This window comes from Takifugu flavidus, chromosome 3 (genome assembly GCF_003711565.1).
Source record: "Takifugu flavidus isolate HTHZ2018 chromosome 3, ASM371156v2, whole genome shotgun sequence".
Lineage (NCBI taxonomy): Eukaryota > Metazoa > Chordata > Actinopteri > Tetraodontiformes > Tetraodontidae > Takifugu > Takifugu flavidus.
The window spans coordinates 14,491,380-14,514,164 of NC_079522.1; the positions used below are offsets into that span (position 1 = coordinate 14,491,380).

The window sequence follows — 22,785 nt, forward strand, 5'->3', positions numbered from 1 at the left end:
CAACTTCTTGCGCCAGCCGGAACACCTGCTGTGAAGACGTCGTGTGTCCGTGCCTCGGAGGCGGGCCTTCGGCTATATAAGATCAGAACTGTGTACGTTCAGGCAGAGATCTCTCTGCAGTGATGTATCCTGACCGACTGACTGAATAAACCCTCTCCTATGCAGTAACTTAGATTCATTGTTTACTTCTCCAAACAGCTAAAATTCCGCGACAGTTTTTACACAGATGAAAGGTTAAAAAAAAAAGAAAATCAGTATAGAAACAGTTGCTCAGTATTATTTTCCCTTAAATTCCCCTGAATCCATCTCCAAATTATAGTTTCACTTGCACAGCATTTCGTAGAAGCAGTCACATGCACTGGTTGTTAAAGTCTCAAATGGTTGACTTTTCTCAACGTTGTATTTTGACTTTTTTCTCTCTGGACATTTTCAACTTGATTTTCAAAGTGCATGACAAACAAAAATCTTCCTCCTTTTTTTCCTCATAGGTGATCTAAATGCTCTCCAGTACCTCTGTACCTTATAGTCTCTTTACAGTGAATGAGTTAGAGGAGTAATACATGCCATGCTCTGTCTTTAAGCAATATGCTAATATAGGTGACTGTCAGCGAAACATCACTGTTAACAAACATTTGAGCTGTATTTTGACTATAACTTTGCACTGGTACTGGGTGGATGAATTCAGTCACATGTTCACAGTGTCTCTGGCAGGTTCTATGGTGGCTGGGCTGCCTGGAGTGTACGGCAGCAGGGAGACATGCGTGTGAGGACACCCACTGTGGCTGACGAAGCTGTGATGGCGTCTGGGCCGACTGGCCAGGTCCCGGCTCAACATCCACCTCCTCCATCGCCGCTTCAGCTCGTGCTGCACCTGGAAACAAACCCGATGTGACTGGTACCTCAAAGCACAAGGGCCGGCCGGCTGACGCCGTCTCACCTCTCCGTTGATGAAGCAGTACAACATAGCCACCACGAAGCCCTGAAGGATGAGAGGAGAGAAAGCGTGAGATTGACCCCACACACACACACACACAAACACACACGCACACGTGTCCATTCTGACCTGAGTGGACGACAGCGCCAGCTCTGCAAAGGTCCAGATCTTAAACACCCAGCTGTTCACTTCCACAGGCAGGAATACAAACAGAATGTAATGCAGACCAAAGAGAGCCACCAGAAAAAATGTGGATTTGATCAACTTCCTGTCAAAAGAAAATAAAGGTTCTCTTATAAATATTCAATGACAGTTTACACAAGTACATTTTAACGTTCCACATAAACCTCACCTGTATTATTTAATTCGCAATCAAAACAAATGAGCAGATTCAAATATGTCTCAAGGACATTAATTGAGTAACATTAGTCCCCAAATTGGGTTTGACTTTTATTCAGATTCCTGCTTTCCAGCCATTTTTAACATCAATTATAATATCACAGCAACTGCATATACTGTATATAAACTGCATTAAAGTGTGGATTTCTCAATATAACTTTAGTTTTAAGCATAACTTTGACTTAAATGCCTTAATTGTTCTTCACTTTTCATAACAGACCAAGATTAAGATTGCACTTTTACTCAAGTACGTATGAAGTTAGTTCCAACAATAGTAATGATAAACATAGAAACTGTGTGAACACGACTTACTTATACTGGGTAAATTCATTCCTCTGTGCATCAGACATTCTGAGTTTGCTGACAAGAATCCTTAAAATGCCCACGAAAAACACCACATTCATCTGAAATGATTCAAAAGCTGTTAACTGTGAGGGGCAGCGGCAGTTTTCTTATAAAAGCTTTTGGGCTGTGAATAAAGATTTTTACAGATATGGTCAGGAGAACGGGCACTCGGAGTATCCACCAAATCCACGCGTGTGTCCTGGTTTCCCAGCAGCTTGGACGATGACAAGAGAGGCGGGTTAAAGCCACGCCTTCACAAGGATCCCTTTCAACTCACAAGGAAAAAGTAAAGAGGTTTACCCCTCATCTTCATAAAGATACTTGGCAGAGCCCCAGAAGATGATAACGATCCCAGGCAGACCTGCATTGCGAGGCACATGGCGCTTAGATCTATCGAAGTTGGCATGTGACAGAATGTTTAAAGTGCTCGTACCCCAGCTCAGGATGATGTACCAGGTGAAGTGTTTCCTCAGGGAGAAGAAGGAGCGGCTCACAAGGGTGAAGAGGAAGTGAGCCTCCACCAGCAGCCAGCTGTAGTTTGCCAGGATGGCGTAGTTGGAAAACATCAGCACCACCTTACAGGCCACCTGATACACCCACAGAAACAGGTACTGTGAGTGCCACCTAATGGTCAATGAGCACGACTGGATTCATGACTGCCAAAACATGTAATCTCAACAGGACCTGCAAAGACATTCCTAAATCTGACAATGGTTACCGGGTAGTAGTCGCAGAGGTACAGCTCTTCATTAGTAAACAGCAGAGAGTCTCGAATGAAGATGAAGATGGCTCTCAGGATGAAGGACACAAACATCTGGATGTGGATGTAATTCCTGGTACAGTGCAGCTTCCTGGAGAACACTCACAGTTTAAGTCAGGTCACCTGTGTTGTGTGATACATCTGTGTTTCACAAACATGCTCACAGCTGAAGAAAAAGAGAAACAAAAAACCCCTCACCTGATCAGACAGAAGATGGCGATGGCGACGGTGAGAGCGACGAGAGACAGTGCGTATCCAATGGTGTACATTGTCTTAACGTAAGTAAAATACCAATAGGAATCTAGAGACTAAGTGAAAGACAAGAAATTTAAGCACTTCCAAATCCACACTATTTAAAAGCAATGATCTTTCAATGCTAAATGTCACTAAAGTTAAGCATTGAAAGGAGTCATTGAATTTCAGGTTTACATGGCAATATTCCACCAACCTCTCCAATAAAGTGGAGCGTCTCATTGAACGTGTAGGTGCATGCATCCTCATGAGGGATGAGCAGGTCTGTCCAGCCGCTGGCAGTACAGTTTCGGTGCACTGTACCTGCAAAACCAGTAATAATGACATTGTCTTTGTTTATGGTATGACGAAAAGTAAATTCTGAGTGTGTTCCATCTCCTGTGTACAAATACTTGGGTTTATCAGATAGTAAAATGGAATGAGAATTTAGTTTTCCCTCCTAAAGTATTTCAATAAACAGCAGCTCCTTCAGTTAAATGACTGTGAAATATATCATCCACATCTCCAAACAGCAGAGTAGCCCTCCAGTGTGCTATCCAGCATTTTTATGGTTGAATGTTTGGAGAGAGAGACCCTCAGGTACAGACCCTCTCTGTACTTGTGAAAACAAATTAGACTCCTGGAAAATAATTAACCTGTGCAAGGTGGCGGGGATAAGAGGAATCTGTTTGCAAACACTGCCATGGTTGCATGGGTCATATCTCACCTTGTGAATGAAAAAACTCGTGGTTTGGACATGGTTGAGGAACTGTTTCCCCAAGAGATGCAGGTGGCCAGCAGTTCAGGTCATCCCACATTCCCTTACAGTAAACACTGATGTTATTTTCTTTACAGAATAAAAAAAGACAGTATCTTTGTTATTATTATTATTATTGGTATTATTAATATTATTATTATTATTATTAGTAGTAGTAGTAGTAGTAGTAGTAGCAGTAGTAGTAGTAGTAACAGCAGCAGTAGTAGTAGCAGTAGTAGTAGTAGTAGTAGTAACAGTAGTAGTAGTAGTAGTAGCAGTAGTAGTAGCAGTAGTAGTAGTAATAACAGTAGTAGTAGTAGTAGTAGCAGTAGTAGCAGTAGTAGTAGTAGCAGTAGTAGTAGTAACAGTAGTAGTAGTAGTAGTAGTAGCAGTAGTAGTAGTAGTAGTAGTAGCAGTAGTAGTAGCAGTAGTAGTAGTAGTAGCAGTAGTAGTAGCAGTAGTAGTAGTAATAACAGTGGTAGTAGTAGTAGTAGCAGTAGTAGTAGTAGTAGTAGTAGCAGTAGTAGTAGCAGTAGTAGTAGCAATAGTATAGTAGCAGTAGTAGTAGTAACAGTAGTAGTAGTAGTAGTAGCAGCAGTAGTAGTAGTAGTAACAGCAGCAGTGTTGCAGGGTGCAATTTCTGATCTGACTACTAGGTGTCAGTAGAACAATGCATATTTCTAAACATTAACAACCCGATTAAAAAAAACATTTCCCATTACTAGACATTATAATACGCAATTAATATAAACTCACCTGCTTTTTCACGTGATTCTAATAGTATATTTCTCATGCACTTTTCCTCTTCTTTCACAACGTTGACATAATTATGACACCCTGTGCACCACTTTGCCTGTAAATACGGACATAATACTGGTTGTTGCACTTTTGATATACATTCAAATTGGACGTTATTTTCCTACCTGTGATAACAGTAACACTCCAGCAAGTCCAACTTTTTCCATAGTGTGAGGCAATCTTGTGTTATCAACACACTCGTACACCCAATCATCGCCCGGACATCCTGCAACATATCTGTTTTAGAGGAACAGATATACTGGGTCCAACATTTAAACCCAATGTCTGTAATTACCTGGTGTTATCAGGCATGCCAGCTATAGTGCGTCCATCCTGTTAGGACTTTCAAAATAAATTTAAGACCGCGTCCAGATTTTGAGTTTCAAGTTGTTAAAAAGGAAAAGAACGTCTAAATAAACGGCAAAAATGTGTAAAAGTACGTTTTAAGCAAACAATAGCAGCATAATCGATGCTAAAAATCAATAATACCCTACATATACGAGGTTCTTTTGTCCATATTTTTATTTTGTAGGTACACCTGCATGACTTTTGCTCTTTTCTTGCAGACAACAAATCGTTTTGTCCCGCTCCACGTCGGCCCCGCCCATACACCCTCTATGGCCCCGCCCCGTGGAGAGCCTGTCGTTACTATGGTAACATTATTGGTTTAGCGTTCTCTGAATGAATTTAAGCGGAAGTCAGTGAATATGGACATTTTAAAACAACATCCGAAGGAAAAAGTTTTTTAAAAATAGCCCAAAGTAAGTCTGGCAGTTAAAGTTATACGTGTCTTGTCTATAAGGGTTTTTGAAGTTAATGCCAGTTAAATTAAAGGCATTTCCGGACGCACTCTTGCTGTCTGGTTAGCATCCTTGCTAGCCTATCTTAATTTAGTATTTAAAAGCACATTGATTTGCTGTTTTTACTTCGTAATTACATTATTGGCTAATAGTCGACCACATTCGCGCTAATGAAGTTAATTGAAATTGAATTGTAATTTAAAAAATTAAAACAAATTGAATCAGACATATGAAATAATCTTTAAATAGATGGTGACGTCATAGCAGACTCTTTTTTTTTTTTTTAGCCTCAACAACACATGAGTTTCTCTTTGACATCATCCACAGCCTTGTACCACTTTTCCCATGAAAACCTGAGTTTCTGACCCTGACCCAGGATGGAGGTGGCCCTCTCTGCTCCTCAGAGCCTGTCTAGAGGGGCCGCTCTGCCTCTGAGCCAGCTGCTGGAGGAGAACAGGGGCACAGCCCACATTCCCAATCCTTTGGAATCAAGTACCATTCATTGCTGTTAGGTTTCTGAAATTACACTGTTTTTTATAAAGTCATGTTGATTTTTTTTCCTTGTAAATTTTGTTTCATTTTTAGAAATCTATGCCAAACTGAAAAGCAACAGACTCATTCAAGCAGAACCTGCAGAGCTTCACTTCAGTGCTTTTGAACTACAGAAGGATTACATCAAGATCCTGGTGGGAATGCTCCCTTTCCCTGTTTGTTTTAACCGTTTTTAACCATTTTTGTCACTGTTGTGCAATTTAACCATTGCTTTATATATATATATATATATATATTATATATATATATATATATATATATATATATATAATATATATATATATACCGGTGTGTATATATAAATTTGTCGTGATATCCTCTGAAAGGAATTTCTGAAAGGACAGAGGACAGCTGTGTCCTTCTTGCAATCTATTTTGTCTCACTGGCATAGCGATAAATGGTTGGCCTTAAGGCAGCCTGATTTATTAGTAATTTTCTGGCCATTATGCTAATTACCCTACAAAGTGGCAAGAATTTATATATTTCAAAAGTGCAAATATGTATTGTTACTTTGTTTAACCTGCTTTTAATGTTCCAACAACTGGTCTGTCCTTTGATTGGAATATTTCCTTTCACATCAGAATGGATCATCCACAGATATAAACAGGATGTGGAGCATTAGAATTAGGCCTCTGCTTTGGTTGTGTTCCTGCAGCAGGGCACTGTTAAGGTGCAAATTAGTGAGTGTACAGCTGGAAGTTTTACCCAGGTTTAAAAACGTAACCAAATATTAAAATAATCACAGCTTTGCTCCATCATCTCCATCCTCTTGTTTGGTTAGGATAAATTTGATTTTTTTTTTTTCATGATTTTTAGTGGATGTAAGTGTGAAGAGTATGAAAATAGTTTCTTCAAGTGTACATGATTGGATGGAAATAAAATTTCCTCTGCTCCTCTCTTCCCTTCCCTCAGAAACTAATCAACATCTCATCTGAAGTTATGAATATTCACATCATTCCCACTCAAACCAGGCACTTCCAAACATCTTATACCAAAAAGGTAAGTCATTTTAGCTTGCTGACCTGAATAGAATGTTGTTGTTCAGCTTATCTATCAAGGCAATCAGTGTGACGCCTCACTGGGTTTTTTCCCAGTATCGACTTGTCCCAGGTCTCGCCTATGCACTGAAGGTCCGATTCTGCCCTGACGAGTGGCGTTACTTCTATGACTGCATTCGGGTTCACTGCAAGGTTAGAATGAAAGTGGAACACAGTCACCCTGATGCTGTTGTGTTTGTGCTGTTGGAACTAGAATACAATACAGATACAATATTATTCTGAGCATAACTGTCAGCTGGGAACTTTACTCAAGTATCAAAAGCACAATAAAGTACACTTAAAATTCCATATAATACATTTTTTAACTGTTGTTACAGTAACTCGCTACAGTACTTTCATCTTTCAGTACTTTCAGTGCTCGTCCTGAATGGTGAATGTAGATTATCCCGACCAAATGCAATTATTATATAAAGAACAATACATTTAGAACTGAAATGTATTTATCGCTAACTGTCTCCTAACCTTTTAACTGGATTATTAGGTTTGTGTAATTATTCAATAAAAGTTGTTATTTTGCAGCGATCATTTACTGTATATTGGGGGGAATAACAGTAAGAGGTCCCAAGCAATACCAATTCCATTTTTAAAAAAAAAACAAAAAACATTTTGCAAAAAGCTGATCTGTCCTTTCATTGCTTTTTGAAAAGCGCTTTCCCGATCACGATCCGCTGTGGAGAGCATTCCAGGCCAGTGCGCGCCGATGTCCATTGGAACATGAGCGATTGACCCTTGGCGAATATAACAAACGTGCTACCTTTATCTTAATGCGTGCGCTTTACACACAGACAAACACTCTGTTTTCAAACTGCAAATTCGGGCCTTCTTTTGAACTCTTGAAGGAAATTTTTCCATTTTCGGTGTTTTAAGTTGTGTATACATGCCCTAATGTGGTTAAATATCAGACTTTAAAAAACTTAAGTCTCTCAGAGATGTTTAAGCTACCAGAAACAAATATTTTGTTTAATTATCTCAGGATTTTACTGACAGCGGTCCTTGAGAATTGCACTTGAGTTCCAGTCTCTCACAGCATCCACAAAGAACTAACAGGAACCATCAGTCATTTTCTGTTTTGATGTTGTCGTTTTTCCTTTGAGGTCTTTTATCTCTGTTTATCTTCTCGTAGTCTCTTCTCTCTCATGTTTCCTCTCTGTTTTCTAAATTGAACCCAACTGTGTGCTTTCAAAGGGGGATGAGAACCTATTAATTCCAGTTCATGGTTACCCTGTCATCAATGACCTGCACATCCCTTCACGCATTGACCTCCCGGCATCACCGCTTGGAAAAAGGTGTGCGTGTGTTTGTGTGGGCGCGTGCGCATGCGCCTGTGTCGTGGATTTCGGTGCTCTGAGTTTTGACTTGCTTGTCGGTTTGGATTCTTCCATAAAGCTAAACAGACTTCCTTTCATGCATTGTTGTTAAACAATTGAAAGAAAATGTATTTCTGTTTTTGCCCGTCTGCAGCGTTCGACGTGCTATCCTTCTGACGTGCAGCAGCCCCATTGATTTTGCGTTCCAGGTGTACATTATTGAGTCCCATGAGGCCTTCTCCATCCATCCTCTCAGAGGTAAACTCAACTGATCGCTTCTTGTGGTATAAGGAAAACAGGTGAATGGCGTTTTTCCAGCGTGAGCTCTGAACTGAGAGAGCTGGGTTCTTTCAAAAAGCTTGTGTGTCATCCACATCACAACAGAGCGTGAAGGATGCCTCTGGTTCCTCCACACTGACGCTGAACTGAATTCATAGTCTGGTAAACAACATTACACCGCGGAAGGAGCACTTAGAACTGGAATTACATTAGCAGCTTTCGCTCTGTGCAGAGCTGGAGTGAGAAGAGATACAAATAAGTGTCTAATTCTGGAGACTTTTCTGGGGGGGTCTGTGTGTCTTTTGTTTCTTTGTTGACAGCTTTGGCTTGGAGCATTGCACACTCGCTTCAGGATTTCAGACGTTCCCTGACTTTCAATTAATGTTTCTGTTCTTTTGATTTGAATGAGTTTCTAAAAATATTTAAATAAATGTTTATGCTCATCTTGCATGTACCTCTGTGAGCACCTTCATCTCTGTGTTGTTTACGCTCTATCATTACTGATGATTGATCTGTCCATTGTTCTCTCAGGTGTGATACAAACCGGTGGTGAAGGTCAGATCACTGTGACCTTCACTCCTGTCCAGTACGAGACCTCTCAGTTCACCTTTCAGGTGGTCATTTCGCAGTTCAACACCAAACCCTACCTGTGCACCGTCACTGGGAGCTCCGCCCCTCACCTGATGCTCAGGTATTTACACAAGCGGCCATTATTTCCAGGTTAAGTGGATCCTCTGCTGTGTAGATTTACAGTGTCAACATCATAATCTCGATTTCTTGTGATTAGTTTTTATTGTTTTACAATATTCTTGTACCTGGATACGCAACCATCATCATCTGTCATCATTTTGTTGTGAATCTGTGATTTATGTGACACATCTTTACACAGCGTTGTCCCGATTGCGTGTTTAAAGTAAAATCTCAGTCAATACATGGCCTGAAATATGAGAAAAATAACCATGCGTGCTGATTATAAGTTCCCCCTTGTCTCTTTTTTCATGTTTAAACCAGTTCCCATGAGAAAGAGTGTGCTATCTATCACACTGCTGCAGCCTCAACCAGTGCACCAGTGTTGGTGTTATCTCGGCCAAAAGTTAATAATTCATGAAAATCACTCTGTAGTTGGAGCCCTGATAGCAAGATGGATACGGCTCGCCATAGCATTTTAGCATATAAAACATTCCAACTCTGTTTGTTGTTCCCCTAAAATGAAACCACATAAAATATGAGATATGTGCATGTGAAAGATGTGCTGGAGCTGGTGTTCAACCCCAGCATCTGACATTTGCTGGTTGCTGAGTGAGACGGGGCCTCTGCTTGGAATCAGCAGATCTGAATATACCGACGAGCAGAAATCAGCCTAATGCAACCTAATACAATAAAATATTAATAAATAAAGCTTGCAAATCTCTGTAATGAGTCTTGTTGGCACTGTTTCAGAGACTGTCTTGTCAGCTCTGCAGCCACGGCAAGCTCTGTAGACAGATACACAAAACACAGGGTATTTACCACCCACATGTTTTGTGTATCTGTCTACAGATAACACAAAACACGAAAAACCTGTAATATCAGCTACTTACTGATGTTTCTGCATAATAGTGCCACAGAGAAGAATATGAGTCATGTTGATGGAGCCTCTGTATTCACCAAAAGAACTTCGTCTGTCACCCAGTCAGCCCCCCAGTGTAAAATCAACCCCAGGGCAGCAAAGAAGGCTGACAAATCACAGGTAGCATTTAGTCTTTATTCCTTGTATACCCATGTGTGAAATGAAACCTGTCAGGCTGAAAATAGAAATGAGATGCGATCACACTCGGTTCATTAATAATATAAAGGTCTTTGCTGAAATATGGTGTGAGATTATTAGGTTGTTACCGTAATGAATCCACTTTTAATTAAAGAGACTAGATGAAGGAATCTAATTTTCTATTAAGAGAGTCTAAAAACAGCTTAATTGGGGATCATTTTTCCTGCTCTCACTGATATTCCTCCTCACTAGACATCAGGAGCACTGACCAAACTGGAGCCACAGATGGATTCTGGGGTGGCAAAGTTGTCGATGAAAGACCCCAGTAAACTCACCATCAGAGACGTGAGGGAAGGTAGATAGAAGCTAATAATGAGACACTCCCACCTGCTGATTCGGTCTATAATCTGTCGATATTCTGCTGCTCTGTCAGCCATTTCCTGTGACAGCAGCAGTCTGCAGGACAGGTGGATGAAGGAGGCTGCGCTCATGAGAAAGATCCAGGAAAAGGAAAACCACATCAGATGGTTGGCGACCTCAACATGTATCATTTGGTGTTTTGCAGTTACATGGATAAATATTGTATTTACTACCATTTGTGACAGTACACATTGAACAAGAACTTTCATTTAGGCAAGTTCACCTCGGTGAAGAACCCGTCTCTGAGAAACGCAGGAGTGAGCTTGCAGTGGAAAGAGAGGCGGCGCAGCAGAAATACATGGTGAGACTTGGTGTTTAATTGCCACAGGCCTGGCCACTCCTGCAGCTCTCTGTTGACTCAGCTGATGAGCAAATCCAATTTAGAGTTGACATTTAGAGTTCACTAGAATTATTTAAACATCGCGGGTGTTCAAATGCAGTTCTTCTAAAATTAGGAATCGTATAAATTTTGGTTGGGAGTGATATGAGCTGTGGTTTGCTGTTCTAATTACAGTTACATCCTCTTTGATATTTACGTGCAGACCCTTCTGAAAAACTAATCCGGACCACGAAGAGAGAAGTTCCTCAAAAACTTCCCTTGTACATGTCTTGTCCTCTTGTCACCTTGTCTTGTCCTCTTGTCACCTGTGTTGTGCATAAGCATGCAAATGACCTCATAATATCTGGATTTACAGCCATGTGTCACTGCACTTTGGCTATTTTATGGGTTTTTATGGTAGGAAGATTCACTCTGTCTTTGGAAACTTGAATCTAGGCCAGTACCTGAATACCTCTGGATTTTAGCACGACAACATTTTATGGCTGTCGTTATGCTGAAGGGTCTGTGGAAAAAAAGTCATACAACCAAAAAGTTTCTGCGAGCATGAGGATAGTTTTCCTCAATACCTCTGGTTATTTTTCAGTGGGTAATTTAGGTAAAAAATTAAAACGTTTTCAGCATATATATCAAATATAAAGGCGCCTACGTTCGAGAATGATTATAATTTTATTTGATATGAATGGCTGTTGCCTTAGTTTGTGTGTTGTGATATCCATTGTGCTATGCTAATGCTAATCTTTACTGACTGTAGGTATCCAGAAGAGGTGGTGAATATTTTACTGCTGGACAGAAGCTTTCCTTCCATCAAGTGCTTTTTGAAGCAGGACAGGTAAATGTCCAAGTTTGACTGTCTGGTTCAACATGTCTTGGAAAGTCATCCTGGATGTGTAAACGGTAAAAGCTTCTATAAAATCTTCAAGGTCTGCAAGGAAGTCCCATCCTTCCAGCTTTACCCCAGTTTGCAGTTGGACCTGGAAAAAAGAGCCCTTAAACAGTTCCAGCAGGGTGCACGCAAGGTACACACACCATAAGAGCTGTAAAGTCTCTGAGGTACACGTACAAATGCACACATGCGTGAACCTTTTCGTAGATGCACAAATATATACATGCATACATCAGTGACACACTTTGCCTGCCCCTCAGGAGGGGTGGTCATGCCCCTGCAGCCGTGTTCCTTTAACTCAGCCAGGCATGAATTCCTCGCACTATGCTGTATGTTTAATATTCTTCACTGTCAGTTTTTCCAAATTGTTTCCGAAGGAGCCCAATAGCCACACTCAGCCACAATATGTGATCTTTTCTTTTGTCTATGGAAAGCCTTTCTCAAGTATTGACAAGACGTTTTATGTGAATTGGAATATTTATGTTTATGATTGAGTTTTTGAGTAATAAGTCATATTTTGAGAAAAGTTGATTACGAAGGCATCTAAAGATCATGGTCAGTCCACGAGGAGCTGACTGATGCTGTGGAAACCTGCCTGTACGGAAGTGAGCAATGAGCCTCCTGCTGTCTTCACCTAATCAATATTTCATGAACCACCGGCACCGAGATAAATCTGCTCCTAACTAAAAGAAAAAGGAGGCAACTTCTTCTGAAACTCTGGCAAATAACAGATCTTTCTCTGAGATTACTCTCATTCTTCGTGAATCTGTAATATTTTAATCCAAAATGTAACTTTTAATGATGACATTCAGTCCTTCACCATAAAGCACTAAGTTCCTTTCCTCCTGTTTCTCCCTGACAGGTGGCGATTCGCTGCCGCATGAGCCGGAGACTGAACCGTTTGAGGAAACAGGCAGGCTGTGCTGAGAACCCACCGTCATCTCAGAAAGGTTTGGATGATCCTCTGATCTCCAGCGTCAGATGTAATCTCATTATGATCGTCAGTAAAGCATGCTTAATTCAATTTATTCCTCCTGGGGGAAATTGAAATGAATTTCCTTGTGGTTATTAGGACGGTGCCTCAGGGACAACACTATTTATGGTGCAAATAATCACACAGCACATCCCTCGCTGACCATGACAAACAAAGACCTGGAGAAATAATGGTTATTTCATCTGTTATTCCAGCTGAAGAAAAGGCGACGTGCATGCTGAAGATCACACCTGACAGAATCTTTCCATTTACGTTCCCCAATTTCCCTGATGAGGATGACCCCCTGGTGAGTGTGTTACATAACTGGCACCAAAGTTCAACCCAGCTGGTGTGTAAAAAGCTCATGGGAGCTCTCTTCCTGAATTTCCTTCATAATTTCCTTTGAAAGGTGTCTTTGATGTAATAGTAGAAGCTGAGCTCGATCCCCCCACCCCATACTTTCATTAAATCTTGGCCTGGCTGTTCAATTTGGACAAATAATACCATTTGTCTGTTTGATGCTTCAAGGCTCTCAGTAATTTGAGGACATTGCCCGTGGATCCCATCGAAGTGACCGTGACGACAGATATTCCTGTCTTCAACCTTCAAGTGAGTGTTTTCTGCAGCCCCCCACTGCCAAAACTCAGTCTTTCACAATATAAGTCTAACATCCAGGATATTTCAACACATGATCTAATTATCCTTTTTTGCCTGATTTTCTCATGTTTCTCTTGAATTTATTGATTTGTTGGTTTTGATTTGTCTCTGTAGGTCCGCAGCTATGAGCTGATGGGCTACCAGTCTGTCTCCACCTGGAAGGCCTTTAATTCTTACATCCCAGTCGGTTTGGTGAGACCCCTTCGCGCCCTCTCAGAGGTAACATTCAGATATCTGTAATTCATTTCCCCCGTTGTGTTTCCCTCCAGTGATGTGTAGTTTCCCTCTGTATGTTTTTTGCTCTTTAGGTTGAGGTGTTGCTCAGTGAGGAAGAGGAGGAGATCGCTCATTTGTCCTTCACTGCTCCTGAGGCTCTGCTGGGACCCCCCATTGCAAACCCCTTCAGAATCTTTGTAACGCCGTCTCTCTGCATGAGCCTTTATTTTGTGTGTATACTTATAATTGGATTGAGCATATTTATCTGCTCATGTCCTTTAGAACCCTGCTCCAGGCCTGCGGGCGTACAAACCCACACTGAAATACTTGGAGGGGGACCTGGAGTGGCACCTGTGCCCACTGCCCAGGTGAACAACAACAGCTAGTCTGAGTAATTGTTTGTGGTGACATTCTGAACAGCCACACCCAAGATTAGTCTGGTTTCCCTTTGTAGGTATCAAACGTGTGAACACGACACGAGTGGCAGAAAGATAAAGTTAGCAAAGCAAAAGGTAGATTTGACTTGAAGCAGTGCTGGATTTAGCATTTTAGCAGCACGTTGTTTCTGGATTAAAGCTTCAAATCTGTTGCCCACAGGACGTGACCTGGAAGAGCTTTGATTGGATTACCTTAAACTGTCTCTCCATGCGACCTGCTGCCACCAATAATGTCCTCGGGTCTCAACAAAACCCACTCAGGTGTGAACAACTCCCTGGCTGTTGTCGTTCTTCACAACGTGTTCAATTTGCACATCGACTGTGTGATTCTGGCACTTGCTGTCCACACCTTTCTGTCCATTTTCCTCACCTTGTCCACATCACATTTCTTCTTTGTCCATCAGCACTAATCTTCAGGATTCTTTTCCCCCAGAAATCATTTCTGCTCCCTCAACAGCCTTATTCACTTTCAGTCACTGCTTCATTGATCACTTTCACATTTATCTCCACAAACTGGATGATTTAAGCCACATGGCTCAACGGACAGTGGCAGCGTCATGGATGGTATTTATGTAGTTGTAGTCTGGGTGGTCTGGAGACCAAGAGAAGATCAAGTGACGTCTACTGTTTCGTCATTTAGCACAGAGCTTTGTTCCATCACAGGCAAAAACAAAATTAAAAAATGAATTGATGTGGCAGTAATCTTGGTATTAAACCACACCTGACTGACCTCTTCGTCAGGTGTTATCAACAACAACAATAATAATAATCAGAAAGTCTTGCTCGAAACTTTCCTCTTCTTTTCCCTCCTCTGATGATTGTTTTTTCCTGTCCTGATTTCTTCCACCTGATTTTCTTCTACCAAAAATACCAATATGGCAATATATCATGAAAATTTGTCTCCTGATGTAATATGGACACTCAGACTCTTAATATTATATGTTTTGTCCAAGTAATAAGTCATCCTAGATGGATTTTAAATCCAGTATTACTTCTGCACCTCCACTCTGCAAATTGCCACTGGAGTGCTTCCAGTCTCTACAATATTTACTGCAGAGGTGAGCCCAGTAGTCACGGAAGTAGAGCCTCAATAAACAAGCATGCAGTTGAAATGGAGGAGCCTTCATCATTCAGTTTGATCCTGAATGAAAGGAGAAACTAACAAAAATGATCTGGATGAATGCTACGCAGGTAACAAACATCTGTGAATACATCTAACGAGAGTGGGACACAATGATTTCCACAGTTGTTAAATTGGCCAATTAAAATGGGACCTATTATAACAAAAAATGTTACATCACTTTATTTAAATGCTGTTTTCATGTGGAAAAAATAAACCAATGCCTGGAGGAAATTGTCCAGCGGAAGCTAAACTGCATGTAGGAATACAGCAAAGCAAAGCTCTGGATATGGAAAAGACAGTTGTAAAAATTGTTGTACTTGGCTGTGTATACCTCTAGAATTAGGGGGGGTTTTGGTCTTGCTAACTGAAAAAGCAAGTGACGATTATTTTGAAGAGACAAAACCCCAAAACTAAAAAAAATAATTTATCTTAGTGAAAAGTTAATAGAAATTAATGTTTTGGTTATTTAATGATTTATAGAAGAGTGTTTTGTTAAATCATGAAGTACTTACTTTTAGAATATTGAGGAAAAGTGTTTGTTTTGGTTGTTACCTCGATACATAAAAAGTTAAATACAAAAACACACTTTTAAAAAAATGAAAATTGATATATGTAATTCAAATTAAAGTTGTTTGATTACAAGTTATTGTAATGTTCCAATTCCGAAGAATTGTTATCATTCCCATCTGATGAACGTATGAAGATTTCAGCATTTGTCATTTTTCCTTCAGCTATGTAAAAGATCCCAACATTTATCGTATCGTGAACAAATCTCGTGATCCGTATCGTATTGTGAGGGCCACGCCACTACCCGCCCTACCCACCTGTGTCTTCGTTCCCCACTGATTGTGTTAGATTCAAGGCGTCCTTGATGAGGATTTGAGTATGTTTAATATCATTTCTGGGAATTCTCTGACCGTTCCTTCCTTTAATATGGATGTCTGCAGTGATCGCAGCCTCTTGCTTCTTCTTTTGTGGCTGTGACTGTAGTGCCATCAGGTGTCAGTGATCTGTCCAGATTAGGGGCTTCTCTGAAACCTTATCAGCATTTTCGTTCCGTTGTTTTTCCCTCCGGCCTTTTTATCATTTCTGTTTATTCTCTGATAGCAAACCACCTTAAGCAGCTGTTTCATCCAAGTAAGATGGTGCATTTATCTTGATTTGGTAAGCGTGTGGTCCGGCTCTCCAGGGGGAGATAAATGAAAATGTGTTTGTCCTCTGTAGGTCTGTCGACTCCAGCACTGATCTACTTCCATCCATGACACCTCCTCCTCTGACGGCTCCTCCTGATGATCTGCTCCCAACAGCAGACACAGCGTAAGACCATCAGACCTAAAGATTGATGATCCTCTATCATGTTTCCATATCATTGCTGTGATATATGACGCGAGCAGGTGCCAAGGCTCGGCAGTTCAGCTAACACCAGAGATGATAAGAGCACAGTTCTTGCGTGGGGAAGCTCCGGTCTCCAATAGCAACCGTGACAACGGAGCAACAGGAAGGTGAGTCTAACGCCATGATGGATGCCTGAAAGATGTCGTTATGTTGGGTGCAAAGGAGGCTGAAGTTTGCTTACGTTTTCCTCACCATAAATAGGAGCACTGTTGAAGTATATTTATATAAATACTCATGACAAATAACACTTCTGGAGGGTTTCTGAGACAGGAAGTCTCAGGATAAACACAAATGGGGAGTTCTTTCCAATGAAATGTCCATCTTTAAGCATTGTTTTATAGAAATGTAGCTGCAGTTTTTCCATTTATCATATTTTATACTGCATGGCTCATTGAATGAAATCCTGGAACAATTGGAGTAACATGGAAACATGATGAATAGAGCTTTTCAGTGTTTTTACATTTGCATAGTTCATCAAAATGCTGCATTTTGTTGCTGGGGGCTTCATTTTGAACGCTCATCCACTCTGTTGCCACAGAGAGCAGGAGAAGCTTCAGACAGAGGTGAGCTGCCGCTCTGAGCTCAACCAGATGGGGAAGCAGGTGATGGCCAGGCTGCAGCAACTCAGAGCTGCTGTAGAAAGCTTCAACCACCAGCAGAGGACCGTGCGTAGCCCCCCCAAAACACACATGCCGCCTATTTGAAATGCAGAAGTATTAATGTCATCTGTGGGTGCATGTGCAGACACACATGAATGGACATAATTATAAGCATCCTGCTCATCCAGGCAGACGTGGCACTGTCTGACCAGCCTCTCCTGCAAAATAAAACCTTGTTCCTTTCCCACCCACCAGTGAGCCTCCTTCCCTCCCACCCACTCACTCAGAAATTACCGGTTTGCTCTTAGACAGCCTAGAAATTCATTATCCCTCCATCCGCCCACACAAACCCACGCATTCATTTCAAATGATCACCAATGCAAACTGGGGAGCACACATGCACTCACTCTTCTCACTATATCTGCTGCGCCCTCTAGAGGGCGCTCCCATTCTGTCAGTGTCGTCTGTCCTCTGCTGTTAGTGTGTTTGTGTACGGCTCATGGCGGTGTGTTTCAGCAAAATACATTTCATCTCACTGATTTCCGTTAACAAACCTCATTTTTTGGATGCAAATGTGACATTAAACCTGCAACCGTCCAACAGTTATCAAACGCTGAGGTGATAGTTTTTATAAAATGGCTCCTGAAAGTAGATTCTATATCTCAGCTTAAATGTATTAATTATCCTGCACAGATCGTTTAATTCACCTTTTGTGCAGGTCGACATCTGGGAAATCAGAGGAAATCCTCCAGCTATATTAAACGTCTATCCAAGGCACAGCATTTAATAAGTAATAGATGGTGTAATAATAGTAACAGATGTGTGCAGCTCTTATTACACTCAGTGTTTCTTGAAACTGCAGGTGCAGACTGATGGAGGAGTCATAGATTGTCACAGCCAGCCAGATGTTTTTCCACAGCCATAATAAAAGTCACAGTGTTGCTTTAATCAACTCATTTTGAAGATTCTCTTGACCAACAGGACATCTGCTGTTTCACAACTCCTGAGCACACCCTTCCCCTCCACCCTCGGTGGCAGCTTTTCTCTGCCACGTCCATCCAGTTTCAAACTGGTGTAGCTACGTGACAGCAGCAGCCTGTTGTGGTATGAAGTGTCAAACAACCTGTGTCGACTAGATAACATGTGGTTCAATGTCCAAGGTGGAACCGAAGCTGCTCTGGAGCCACCAGAGACCTCACCTTGGAGGATCTGTTGCAGCTGATGGAACGCTGACTACTTGAAAAGAACAAGCTCTTCTTGTGGAACCTGTTCCTGTTCTCACTTATACAGTTGGCAAGAATGTGTAGGCTTCATGTGTGTAGTAGTTTTTTAAATAGGGAGGCCAAACAGCGCTGCTAGTCACAGTTTGTTGCTCCAAGAGCCCCTGCTTTTACCTCAGTGGAGCACCAGGAGGGGACCAGCCCCCCCCCTTCCCCCCTCTCAGGCATGACGGGATTTGAACCAGACACTGCACCACTGGCGACTTGCGGCCGTGTTCTCTCCTCACCACACCATCCAGGGCCTCTGCTTGAAGGTGTTCCTTTTAGCTCTATACTTTGGGAGTTTGAGTGCAAAAGGGAGGAGATTTGAACCCACAACCTTCACAACACCAGTGTAGGTCATTATCCCCCATTAACCCGGGGGTGTTGACATTCAGCCCTTGCAAGCCAGTCAGGTTTTCTGTACGACCAGGTCGACACCTGCTTTCACACAGTAAACTGGTGTCTACCTGGTCAGGCAGAAAACCCAGCTGGTTTATGGGCCTTGTCGGACTGGGTTCATGACCCTTAATATAAACAAAGCTCGTCTGTAATCAGCTTAGCTATTGGGTCAAAACCGTTTCTCCTACAGGATTATTTCTGTTGGGATTTTGGACATGAACTCCTAAAATGTATAATCAAGGAAGGGGCTCGATCCTACAACCTTTACAGCTTCAAGCAAGTGCCTTATCTGTCTCAGCCAGCCAGTGAATCAGATTGAGCCTGTCTCCTCATTAACTTGAGCCAACAACCTTAAGAACGTCGTTTCTTCACAATTCTGCCTCTCAGGGCTTTGAAAGATGCCTCTTTTCCCAAAGCGTGCCGAAAGGGTTTGAACTGATTTAAGCAGATTTCGCTCTCAGCCAATCACAGAGGAGGTGAACCTTGCTTCTCTTCTCTCCAGCAGACACTGACAAATGTCCTGAGACATGTGCTTGTCCACTGTTGTCAGAATTCAATTAAACTGAGGTCTGAACCCAGTTTTCGAGGTGAATCAGTCGTCTCTGGCCGAGCTTATGATTCAGAATCTCCACAAATGAAAGGAGAGCTGTTCCCGTCTGTGTTTTGAAGCTGGTTCCAAGGCCAGGTCACCTGCTGTTCCAGGTCCAAGCCCATCAGAGCCTCCATCCACCTTCCTGCTGCTTCATCAGACAACTCAACACCATTGAAAAAAGAAATAAGAAATTGCCTGTTTGTGGAAACATTTGCACCTTTTTCATACCTTTAGAAACATTTGCCTTATATTTCAGGTCCTGGGCAAATGAAGCCATGAAATTGAGACTTATTTGCACTTTGAGCCAGCCTTTCAATGTTTTATTAAGGCGGTATAAAGGAGGAATGCATTAGGAAAGCACATATCTCATTTAAAATATCAATCATTTATAGAGCATTTTCAAATATCACTTATATATAAGGCTAATGCCTCATAGCGCTTCAATATAAGTTTATTTTCTAATGGTTCAGCCCCAAAGCAACCAAGCTGGATGTTAAATACTTCAGAAACTGGATTAGGTTTATGAATAATTGAATACTGAATATCTGGTGATTTAAAGATGCAAACACAAAGATGAGGCATCCGTTTGGCTGTCAACGCAAAGCAAGAGCGCTCAAAAGAGCCGAGAGCCCCTGGCAACAGCGGTGTGGGTCGCGACCCGTGGGCTGCTGGTTCTAGCCTCAGCTGAAGTTTGAGTGCTCTTCAAAATGAGCAAATCGTCTGTGAAAAAGACAGAGAGCCCAACACGTGCTGGCCCGGAACAATGTCAGCATGAAAGCCCCAAGTTCTGACTTGACCCAGCAGAGCGTGAACAGACGCAGGAGTCGTCAAAGCAACAGCCCGGTTTGAAGCTCGCCGGATGAAAGCGGCCGAAGCGTCTGCTGATTTAGATGAAGCTGAGTGGGAAGAAGTCCATTTCTACCAAAGAAAAAATGGGTGGGGGGTGTTCCTCATGACCAGTCAGGATCGGGACAGAGACCTGGTCCTCCCATAATTACAAACCCTCCACAGCTGTATCGACACCCTCTCAAACAGCCTCAGCCTGGTAGAACCGGCTACACGTGTTCCTCATGGAGCTCGGAGACGCACAAACAGCAGATACTGGCTGTTAGCTTCTTGTTTGCTGCTAATTAGTTTGGTAGAACAGCACAGCCAAGTGTGCCGACGTCCTTCCACTTACTTCGTCTAGAGTGTTCCTTGATCGTCTGAGGTCCAACACTGCTGTGCTCACGTTAACCGTTTGCATCTCCTTTTGCTTCATTGAAAGGCTCGTTCCTTTGAGATTGGCCACGAGGACAATGGCTAACATCACTTCCTTCTCCCTACATGATGACAGATTAAGGTCCTGTCTATGACCTTCTGTTCCAGGAGGTTCTCTTCCCACTGTCACCTTTCAACTCCTGATCACTTTAGTCCACCTGACTGAAGAAGCTGTTCCCACTTTCGCCCAGCTTGGTCTTGTGTATCGGTGCATCGCCGCAGCGGTCGCTCAAACCAAAAAGGGCGCCTTGTCAATATCAATTATCCTCAATGTAACCAGGGTGAATCTCCCTCAAGGTTAAAACACCGTTGGATCCTTTGATGTTTCAAAGAGATCTGTTCAGAGAACCTTTAGCCCATCTGTCTGACCCATCAATGGAAAAAGTAGCACCGGTTCTTTGTAAAAAGTTAAAGATTTAGCTCATCTTGTTGAAAAAGTCAACATCATTCTGCGGGGATTAACCTTGATAAGAACCAACTCAAGAAGCTAACACCAGCATTGTCCTAATGTTTTTATCTAATGTTTCACACCTGAATTGCTTTAAAAATTGACATACGTCTAAATCCGTCGTTACCGTCGTTTTTATCTATCAGCACATCATTTTAATGGTTTTACTGTTAATAGGGAAGAGAGGGGAGACAAACAAGTAATTTATTCTTATTCATGCAAATATATTCCTCCAGCCTGTGTTATGTCCCAGAAATTAATTTAATGCACCAAATAATCTCCTGCCGATGTTGACCAAGTATCCACAAGGTCAAATCCCTCACGAGTGCCACATGTCATCGCCACCAGCCAACGCTGAAAAACAGGCATCCTGGCATCCTGCCTGCAGCTAAAATGACTATTTGCTATCTGTACTTTACGTCTGGCACGATTCCTCCTCCTCCGTTCCTTTTTCCACCCTAATCACTGCCAGACATGCGCATCCTGCCATGCGCCGGGCATCCGGCCATATTGAGCGATCACAACGTAGCAGTCTGAACCTGCGTGAGACCTGGTCTGATGTTGGGTTTGGGGTTTTTTAGGGGGGGCTGAAGCTAACTCTTGGAGCCATTTTGATGAGTGCCAACATGACCTCAACATGATTTATGGGCTTGTTTGTTGGGGACCTTCAGTAATAACTAAATGTTTCAGTGATCAGAGCAGTCAGAGTCTTTAATTATTCTCACCTTCACTTTCTACTCCGGCAGATGTCTGGCTGTCAGCTCGGCTGCTCACTTTTATACCTTTATTTCGGGCTAATTGAAAACGGATGCTAAGGATCATGCTGACCAGCTTTAATCCACATATACCATGACCATCTCCGACGGTCCGAGTCAAAGCCTGGCTAAATGCATGCTGTGGTTCACTTCCAAATCGCTGTAAATGAAATCTCATTCTCTACTTATTTGATGGATCTAAAGATACAGCAGGTGTTTCAACAAGCCCACAACTTGAGTCCCCCCCCAACACTCAATCTTCGGGTGGGCTAATCTGTGGAGTCAGGCGATGATGGCGGAGCTCAATCTTGTGAATTTATACGCTTAACTGTCTCCGCTGTCGGTTCACATGGCAGGAAGTGACCTCGGGGGGGAGAGAAAAGGTGGTTGGGGGGGGGTGGGGGGGGGGGGGGTTATGGGCAGGTCAAGAAGAGACAGCAGGAGCGCAGGAGAGTGGAGCACGGCTGTTTATAGAACGTTCATGTGTGCTGCTGCTCCAGGACTGACGTTTACCTTTGCCTTTCTGCTTCCCAGTTCCCCCAACACCAGCACCAGGACCCATAGAACGACCCTTACCCTTAGGCCAGATGCTCCAGATGCAGAACCAGGTTCTGCTCTCTCTGTGGGGCTTTCAAGGGCCAGATTCTGCTCTATGTTCCGTGAGAGTTAACTTTTTTTTTTTTAATAAAAGGCTTATCCTCTCAAAACTGATGACCTGGAACGTTTGCTGAATGGAAATATTGTATGTTTCTGAACTAAACCCATCTGCAAATAATCTCAGGAGCAAAGAGGACGAGAAGGTGATGCGCATGTTGTTCCTCCTGCCCCAGACCTGGAATGTTAATGCTCAATAACTCAGGCAAAAAACAGGTTGAATTCATTCCTCTGGTGACCACAAACTGATTGTGGAGCTCAGTCACAAACTGAAGCTAAATATAATGTCCATCATAAACAACTATCAGACTATCAACAGTACGTATGCGCACAATTCCGGGGGTGTGGAAAGTTGCCTGCTTGGCAAAGAAGCGTGACAGATGATTTTTTTCCCAGACAGAAATT

General features: G+C 42.3%; 2 protein-coding genes across 4 annotated transcripts; one reads left to right on the forward strand and one right to left on the reverse strand.

Moving 5' to 3' along the window:
- Positions 1-160: 160 nt before the first annotated feature.
- On the reverse strand, positions 161-4,509 carry sctr (secretin receptor). Of its 2 annotated transcripts, none has more exons than XM_057027003.1 (13): positions 4,350-4,509; positions 4,183-4,279; positions 3,397-3,516; positions 2,887-2,993; positions 2,637-2,746; positions 2,397-2,529; positions 2,112-2,265; positions 1,979-2,039; positions 1,823-1,892; positions 1,646-1,737; positions 1,064-1,202; positions 938-979; positions 161-871 (listed from the first exon to the last, which is right to left on the reverse strand). In XM_057027003.1, exons 1-13 carry the CDS (start codon positions 4,389-4,391, stop codon positions 686-688), a joined length of 1,353 nt encoding a protein of 450 aa, XP_056882983.1. In that variant the 5' UTR covers positions 4,392-4,509; the 3' UTR covers positions 161-685. The 2 variants fall into 2 exon arrangements, with proteins under 2 accessions (XP_056882983.1, XP_056882984.1); XM_057027004.1 differs by having other exon boundaries at positions 3,397-3,490; positions 4,350-4,418.
- A 334-nt stretch (positions 4,510-4,843) lies between these two features.
- Positions 4,844-19,471, forward strand: cfap221 (cilia and flagella associated protein 221). Of its 2 annotated transcripts, XM_057026999.1 has the most exons (26): positions 4,844-4,985; positions 5,401-5,516; positions 5,610-5,710; positions 6,489-6,575; positions 6,671-6,766; positions 7,820-7,920; positions 8,096-8,199; positions 8,752-8,911; positions 9,820-9,949; positions 10,220-10,322; positions 10,401-10,494; positions 10,601-10,688; positions 11,479-11,556; positions 11,648-11,743; positions 12,473-12,560; positions 12,799-12,890; positions 13,112-13,192; positions 13,355-13,459; positions 13,549-13,653; positions 13,739-13,824; positions 13,911-13,968; positions 14,054-14,154; positions 16,241-16,333; positions 16,411-16,518; positions 16,950-17,076; positions 17,729-19,471. In XM_057026999.1, the coding sequence occupies exons 2-26, from the start codon at positions 5,402-5,404 to the stop codon at positions 17,795-17,797; spliced, it is 2,466 nt and encodes an 821-aa protein (XP_056882979.1). In that variant the 5' UTR covers positions 4,844-4,985; position 5,401; the 3' UTR covers positions 17,798-19,471. The 2 variants fall into 2 exon arrangements, with proteins under 2 accessions (XP_056882979.1, XP_056882980.1); XM_057027000.1 differs by lacking the exons at positions 13,911-13,968; positions 14,054-14,154.
- Positions 19,472-22,785: the final 3,314 nt, after the last annotated feature.

What these genes read in the sequence shown, in the direction of transcription:
- sctr (XM_057027003.1), bottom strand. Translation starts at nt 4,391, where the DNA reads ATGGAAAAAGTTGGACTTGCTGGAGTGTTACTGTTATCACAG. An exon ending in CGAGTTTTTTCATTCACAAG is followed by an intron (nt 2,994 to 3,396) that starts GTGAGATATGAC and finishes CTGGTTTTGCAG; the next exon opens with GTACAGTGCACCGAAACTGT. An exon ending in TGGCGCTGTCGTCCACTCAG is followed by an intron (nt 980 to 1,063) that starts GTCAGAATGGAC and finishes CTCATCCTTCAG; the next exon opens with GGCTTCGTGGTGGCTATGTT.
- cfap221 (XM_057026999.1), top strand. Translation starts at nt 5,402, where the DNA reads ATGGAGGTGGCCCTCTCTGCTCCTCAGAGCCTGTCTAGAGGGGCCGCT. An exon ending in TCCAGCAGGGTGCACGCAAG is followed by an intron (nt 11,744 to 12,472) that starts GTACACACACCA and finishes TCTCCCTGACAG; the next exon opens with GTGGCGATTCGCTGCCGCAT. An exon ending in TCAACCACCAGCAGAGGACC is followed by an intron (nt 17,077 to 17,728) that starts GTGCGTAGCCCC and finishes CCTTTTGTGCAG; the next exon opens with GTCGACATCTGGGAAATCAG.